The 8,083-nt window shown below is 40.7% G+C and overlaps 1 protein-coding gene across 1 annotated transcript in view; it reads left to right on the top strand.

Annotated features, from left to right (window-relative positions):
- The first annotated feature begins 230 nt into the window (after nucleotides 1-230).
- Nucleotides 231-8,083, top strand: part of FERRY3 (FERRY endosomal RAB5 effector complex subunit 3) — a 41,096-nt gene continuing 33,243 nt past the window's right edge. The window contains exons 1-4 of the mRNA XM_075210205.1: nucleotides 231-354; nucleotides 1,496-1,690; nucleotides 5,890-6,035; nucleotides 7,780-7,961. Of these exons, the coding sequence (XP_075066306.1) occupies nucleotides 1,513-1,690; nucleotides 5,890-6,035; nucleotides 7,780-7,961 (506 nt within the window). The 5' untranslated portion in view covers nucleotides 231-354; nucleotides 1,496-1,512. The remainder of the gene's footprint in view (nucleotides 355-1,495; nucleotides 1,691-5,889; nucleotides 6,036-7,779; nucleotides 7,962-8,083) is intronic.

Here is an 8,083-nt window from a genome sequence, read left to right as displayed (position 1 = left end):
CTTGTCCAAGTTATTTTAAAGGACAAATGAGTGTTAAAAGCAGGAGCGGGATATTATAACACTGTGGAAATGGCTTTGTTTGTCAGCTATGCATTTCCCAAGGATATTATCTTATAAGTTGTTGCACTTGACATTGGAGATAAAATGAAATTCTCTGTAACCAGGTTGCAGTATGCAATATGGACACAAGATGGCGCTCTACGCTTTATCCTCCTTTGGTCTGAGTAGCCACCCGTAGTGCGCAAAGGATCATGGGGCACCGGGAAAGAGAGCTGCTGTCAATGTATATAATGTAAATGTGAAATATCCGCCCGGTGCTCAACACACGGAGATTCGGTTACGTGGCTGACACAGGTAAAGCCGCCAGGGACAGGGAACAGCCACTAGAGGGCGCAGTGACACACTCAGGGATCACCCAGCAGGGCCCGGGCTGCAGCTGCTGCAGAACCTCCAGCTGTCAATCAAAGCTGGGGCAGCTGATTTCTGCATTGATCCGTACAGAGCTGGGGCTTTAGGAAGGTGCAACATTCCAGGGAAGGGGGATCAATGTCATGTCTCAGGGTATCTTCAGCCATATATATGCAAATAAATATTTTAATTTACATATAAACATATACAATAAAAACCTGAGACATTGAGTATGTAGAGAAGGTGGTATCAGATATATATATTTGCACACATACAATAGTAAATATATAGACATAAGGCGGTACTGGTTATAGATTTGTGGCTATAAGAGATGTTAGGTAAACATTTATATAGATCAATGAGAGAACGTAGTAAACATTTGTAGATTTGGAAAATGCCAAGTGGTACTGCGGGAGGAGGGGATTCTAGAAACATTTGCATTCACAGAAATAATTTGTTACTTTTTACTAAACCCCTGTGATCCTCTAAACTTTAACAAGGATGGTTTTAGTTTCTGTTTCATAATGTTTGTTTGTTTTCCATCTCAACAGCCCTGATGTTGCGTTATAAATGGTAATTTTTAAATACAGTTCCCATGGAGCATACACAGAAAAACATCATTAGCACTGTGCATTGGTCCAGGCTTACAGATAAAAGATATTGAGAATTATATTCAGCGTACAGAACAGGATCGGTGATGTTGAGTAACAGTCAATAATTACTGAAACAACTGGGATCTGTTTACACAGAGCAAGAGAAGTGGTATTGTGCGATTCCTGTACAAGACAAGGACAGATCAGGACCATTACATCTGGTGTAGAGAACAAGGGAAGTGGTATTGTGCAGATTACTATATAAGACAAGGACAGAACACGAGCATTACATCTGGTATAGAGAACAAGAGAAGTGGTATTGTGTAGCGTTCTATATAAGACAAGACAAGCTATGGAGAACTATATCTGGCATATAGAAGATGTGAAGGTTTTAATAATATTATTTAACAATAGGGCCTTTTTGACCGGCATAATAGAGGCAGTATAGTTTCCCTTTAACCATAATACACTGAGCACTGTATGTTGTGTTTTAGCTGCTGTTGAAGACACAATGAAGCCTGGAAAAGTAAAACCGTGCTGCAAAGAGAGGGATTTCGTGTACAAGTTCCAAGCTGGATCTCAGAATTTTGTTTTAACCGTCCCGCTCCAATTCCCCGTCCAAGAAAACCTTAATCACTTACATGGACGTCTGATGCTGCTGCACAGGCTGCCTTGTTTTATAGAGCAAGGTAAGTCTGCTGCCCCTGGGACTTACAGTCTGAGGGATACGGATCTATTGTGCATTTACACTACACACACTAACCTGTTTTGTATATTTGAGACCGGGGTGAAAGGCTGCAGCAGTGACAACTACGGGGTCATTCATTCTAAGAATAAAAATAATGAGATTTACATTTTTGTCTTAAAGTCTATCCAAACAAAATAGCTAATAAATTAAATAACTTATAGTGCAGAGATGTGGCCCTTCTAGCCTTCACCTGCGGCCCCAAACTCCTTCCTGCTTTATTGTCAGATTTGTGTGTTATAACTTGTGTAAAACGTCTGATATGTTATTACATAGATGTATTGTTGGGTATGGTATGAAAAGTCAACCGTTAAAATGTCGGCAGTCACAATGTCTACACCATAAGGTCGACAGAATGTCTGCAGTTTGTAAAGTCAGCAATCAAAATGTCGACATCAAGCAGTAGGCTTAAAACAGCAGCGAAATGTAAGGTTTAAAAACCAGCGTGCCACCCTTCCCCCCTAAAAGGCTTAACCAACCCTAGTGCTGTCAGCCTAGGCTGGTACTAGCAGGCACCAGCATACCCATGGCTGCCAAGGCATGTTGACACTTGGGGAACCAGAAGTGTCAGCATGCCCTGGGACCTGTAGTGCCCCAAGGAAAAATGTAAATAAAACACACACACACACACACACACACACACACACACGAGTTAAAACACTTCATTTAAATAAAAACACCCCAAAACATTTGAGCTGGTTTTACATCACTGGTCATTTCCCTGGGTATGAACCCACCAATCCGCATGGTTTATTTATACCAAGTAAGCCAGCCTGTTAGTCAGTCTGTGTCTGCTCTGTTAGATAAGCATCTTTCTACTAACATGACAACCTCCTGTAGAAGAGTGAGAGCGAGCATGCTGGAGTTATCGAGTCACGGTAAGCATTCCAGGTAATCTATGTGTAGTATTCAGCTTAGTAATACACAGCCTTTAAAATGTATTGTAGGAAATAATGGCTTTATGTGTTTTTGTTTTTTTTTCAAAACCAACAGAATATTGATGATCATGCCTCCTTTGTTAGGGGTCTTGATAATATAAATCAAATCAATAAAATAATATTAGAGACAAAGAATCAGCTTGTATGTGTAATAATGATAAAATGATGTGGGATATTGGAGATGTACAACCTATCCACGTGTTATTTATCCACTGGATCAGATTGAGTGATGTGGTGCAAGGGACACATTTGTTGAGTGTTTCTAGACCGGTGGAGGGCAATTATAGGTTGACAGATGCGTCACATGCGGCCCTTCGTACTACAGTCATTTCCACTGTTTAATCCCCCGTACTAGTGGTTCTGATGATGCACAGTGAGAGCCGTGCGTTTACACCATTTATACAGCAGGTTGGTCCAAGGCCGGGTGTCATTGTTCCAACAGCTTGATTAGCAGTCTGTAGGTTAACCTACTGGTTGGGATGGGTAAACACTTCACTCTGGTGCTCTGATATCATTGTTTGATCTGACTCGTCATCTCAAAGTTAATGTGCGCCCCTATGTAAGACCTAGGGCCACATGTTTTCATCACAGTTCTAGACAACAGGAGTCAAACTGAGCTGTGCAGAATACATTTTTAAAGTAGTGTGACAGAAGCACTGGACAAGTGGTGAACGACAGAGGTAAATGTCCCAGGCTGTCTTGTATGCTTTTAAACCCCAGGGAGATTGTCTGTGAGTGAGAAAAACCTTCTCAAAAAGTGTGTTCTGCTATAGGAAGAGCTGGTATAAGGGTCCCTGGGATATAAATGAAGAGAGAAGGGTGGGCCCCATTTATAAGGCCCTTTTCTGGTTTTCTAACCAGCCAGCATGTGCAAGGTGCTGACAAAAACATGGTAGGCAGTTTCCAATGCCTCAGACCCGGGGAAGAGGTTGGAAGCCTCCTGAGACACTGTCGTCTATTTTGGATAGGCAGCTGTGTACATGTCGCGGTCAGTATACTGGTTGAGTACAAAACAAAAAGACAGTTGTTGTCAGCGTTTATCCTTAAATACTGTTCAATACTGTTTTCAGGAAGCTGGTTGGAGGGTTCAGTGATGTGGAAGGATGCGGCAATTCACACCATTGGTCAAATATATATAGACAGTCAATTAGCTACATATGAACAATTGAGAGCGACCTTCCCATTACCTAACAATCAGTTCTTCCGGTATCTACAGCTGAGACATGCACCGAGGGCCCAGTTTGCTGAAGGTCTGCTTCATATGTCATATTGTCCGATTAAAAATATATTCCGATCTGTAGGGTCATATAAAACTATTTCTGTGCTCTGTGCCTTATTGTTACCTCAGGTGTCCCTGAGAGGATTAGATCTGCTCAGAATAAAATGGGAAACTGATCTAGGAGTTCTATCTGATGGAGTGGTGGTGGGAAGTACTAGACACCCCACATCTTGTCTTAGGCTCCAGCAGATCCATTTTTACATTGTACACACAGTGTACTTAACACCAGCCAAGATGCCCATGATGGGACTGTGCACATCTGCGGAGTGCCCTAGGTGGGTGAGGTATCACTGAGGGCATCTTTTATGGTAATGCCCAGTTGTCCAGTCCTTCTAGGGCCAAATATGGGACTTCATCTCCTCCACACTACCTGTGACCCCTTCGTTATGCCCCAAGATCTGTCTGTTTGGCACTACATTAGAAGAAAATTTAAGTTAACCACTCTTCAAATATATATTTACCTTAACCTCCCTGGCTAAGGTTATTATAGCTAGGGCATGGATGGCGACTGAACCACCGAGTGTACCTCACTGGATCAGTCTAGTTAGTGAAGTATGGAGGCATGAGAGGTTCATGTATGAAAGTAGAAAGGCCATACATAAATACCATAAGATATGGCACCACTGGTATGAATCAAGTTATGTTATCACCTTCATCAGGATGATATGAGGGGTTTGGAGAGTCACCAGGTGGATGGATAACTCTCAGCCCTATGCAGCTACAATTGATCTGACCTGGAGTGTAGTGAAAACGCTATGATATCATCACCCTTAAAGTTCACTAGATGTCACTGTATAATGTTTATAGTGGCATAGGCAGAGATAGATGTTAGTTAGATTAGATGTCAAATATGTTATTTGTATGTTGTAACTAAAAAATCTCAATAAAAATACTTTATTTCATCAGTGCTTATCCTTAACACTGCATATCTGTGTGTATCTGGCAAAATGTAAACATGAGGTATTGGTTCATATTTTGATCAAAACATTTACGCCTGCATCCCAGCATCAAGGGCACCTCATTGTATGCAGGTCCTACACTGACCTATATGCTTAAAACATTATTAACATGCAGTTAAAATCAGATGCACTCACCTCCCAGGTATAGGGGCTTACATCTAGTTGAATACCACTGAGTTACAGGACTACAATGTACAGGCACAAGACCACCAGATGGTGTTTGTGCCAACTTTGCATGAGATATACCGACCTTCAAAAATACCTCCATAAAACTAAATGAAATTGCAGTAGATGTGTGAACGTTCAAGCACTATAATTTAAAGTCCATTAAGCAAATATATAATGTTAAGGGTGCATTTTTAATTGAAAAATATGCTGATGTGCATTTCATTTTGCCCAAAATGTTCATTTTTATCTGTCTAACACATATATTAGTCAACACCCCATAATACTTTTGAGAACTACCCAAATGAAGTTCATACAGTCAACTTGGTGCTTCATCAGGAGTGCATTGTGGGAATTCTAATAGGAACTCATTTTAAAACAGTGTTGACCAATCAGATCTGTGCACAGAGACTTCAGTTTATCAAATATCCAGTTACTCCATATGCTTATCGTTGGAATGTATTGCTGTTAACTATATTGTAAGTCAGCTATCACATTTTTATATATAATGTATTATATTTTTAAGGCAGTATTTTGAGAAGAGTTGATTAAAGGATAACTGCATAAAAATTATGTAGCCTAATTAACATCATAATGCTGAGTGCTGCAACTCATTTCAATAGTTTGTAATACTTGAAATATGACTTTTGAATGAAATTGCCTGTTGAAAGCTCAGAATCAGTCTGTTGCTGCCATTTGATAGCTAGTTAGTGAACAGCTGACCTTCCTTAGCAACATCTGTAGCCATGGAAACAACCAATGTAGTCAATATGGTTTTAATATTTTCTCTCCATTTTAACAGGTCTTAAAAAATCCCTCTGTCAGTTCGTGGAGGAGGAAACCATTAAAGATTTTGACAGAGAAGCTGAGCAGGCCTTGGAAGCGGTGAGGTCAAGTCAGTTGGACGTTGGGACGTTGGCCAATACCTGGATGAAAGCCTATACGGAGGTGAGAAAGCAAATGGGCTGTTTATAGCGAAGAGACGGGAATAGTCTGGATTCTAGAACCACTTTACCAGCTGGTTTCTATTTAACTGACTTCGAACTGGAATAGTTCGTGACCATGTGACCGGTGTGACGGCCTATCAGAAAGCTTACAGTACAAAATTATGTTTAAATAAATAAACCTCTGTTTCCAGCTCTTTCCTCTGTTCTCTGTTAATAAATAAATAGTATGTTTGCCCTTTCCTCTCTGTATTAACCCTGTTATGGTAGATGGCTCATACTGTCCTTTTTTGAATGTTTATGTATATTATGCATTCACTGCCCCTGGGTTTATCTCTGCTGATTACAAGCATCTAGAAGGGATTGCCTGGCCATGAATCGGTTAAAGTACGACACTCACTTATATATAGAGTTGGCGGCCATTTTTTTTTTTTGCATGAACCAATCTGAATGCAGCCTATCACTTCACTAGGAGCTTGTGACATCACTAGTAAATGTATCGGCTGCCTTCACAGGAATAAAATGGCTGCCTCCACTGTGTGTAAGAGACCCAGAGGAGGCAGCCACTGGTGCACTTTAAAATTTCTCCATAGCTCAAGCGCTAAATATACAAGACAAATACCCGGGAAATTTGTGATAAGTTTCATTACATTGATTAGTTTATTCAGTTGGGTGATATAAAGAGAGTGCCACTAGGGGGCAGTAGAACTCTGCTACTATGAGAAAATATATTGTATAGTTGTGTTAATGTGTGTCTGATTGAGGTGGCCTTTTATATGCAGTGTCTGTAGTTCTGCACAATCTATTTAATTACAATTTCCAATATAGACGGCATTTGACACTTTCTGCTCACATAAATTGCCAAAACACAACTCATTCTGCCGGCGGGAACTATAAATGACCGGAGTGATCTGGGTGGACTAATTTGCAAGGCCGATCTAAGGTTTGAACCGTGCAGTGATTGTAATCAGTTGCTGATTTTGGGTGTGTAACCTACAGCAAGTGCAGATATGGCATTGAAAATATAAAATCCGTAGATGACACTTGAAGTGAAGGAGGGCAGCACAGTGGCTTAGTGTTTAGCACTTCTGCCTCACAGCACTGGGGTTATGAGTTCGATTCCCAGCCATGGCCTTATCTGTGTGGAGTTTGTATGTTCTCCCCGTGTTTGTGTGGGTTTCCTCCGGGTGCTCCAGTTTCCTCCCACACTCCAAAAACATACTGGTAGGTTAATTGGCTGCTATTAAATTAACCTTCGTCTCTCTCGGTCTGTGTGTGTGTATGTTAGGGAATTTAGACTGTAAGCTCCAATGGGGCAGGGACTGATGTGAATGATAATTAATAATTGGCGCTATGTAAATAAAAAATAATAATAATACCGGGTCCTGACAAAATTGTATAGAAATCTCTATAAAGTTCTGTATAAAATGTAATAAAAGAAGATTATTACTATAATGTGATTATGTTGATAATAATGTGGTTACAATAAAGTGGAGCCACCCATTTAGTGGGCTGTACCAGTACGGAGCCAATTCCTTTGCTAGAAACTATTGAGAACACTAAGTCCTGCCTGGCTACTGTTTTATGAGTTCCTGATTGGTTATTGGATTGATAGACTACTTGCTCATAAATAGTTCTACAGCCCACAACATGGCCGTCCCCACTGTGTGCAGGTCTCAGATCCACTTTGAACCGCAGGTTATACTGTATTCTGCACATACTAGAATTTCCATATTCTCTCCCTACAGACAACACTAGAACATGCGCGTCCAGAGGAACCCAATCGGGATGAAGATTTCGCCGATATCTACCATGACCTTATCCATTCCCCGGCTTCCGAGACACTTCTGAACCTGGAGCACAATTACTTTGTCAGCATTTCGGAGCTGCTGGGTGAAAGAGATGTTGAGCTGAAGAAATTAAGAGAGCGGTATTTCTATTTATTCTTGTGCTCCAAGACTTGTCTGAATCACAATATCTTCTTTTGAAACCAAATGTCACAATACTCTAAAGCCACAAGTAGATATTTGAACTAACGCATTTCGATCAAGG

This window comes from Mixophyes fleayi, chromosome 4 (assembly GCF_038048845.1).
Source record: "Mixophyes fleayi isolate aMixFle1 chromosome 4, aMixFle1.hap1, whole genome shotgun sequence".
Classification (NCBI taxonomy): domain Eukaryota; kingdom Metazoa; phylum Chordata; class Amphibia; order Anura; family Limnodynastidae; genus Mixophyes; species Mixophyes fleayi.
The sequence above is the reverse complement of the archived record's forward strand: the minus strand, read 5'-3'. Positions and strand labels throughout refer to the sequence as shown.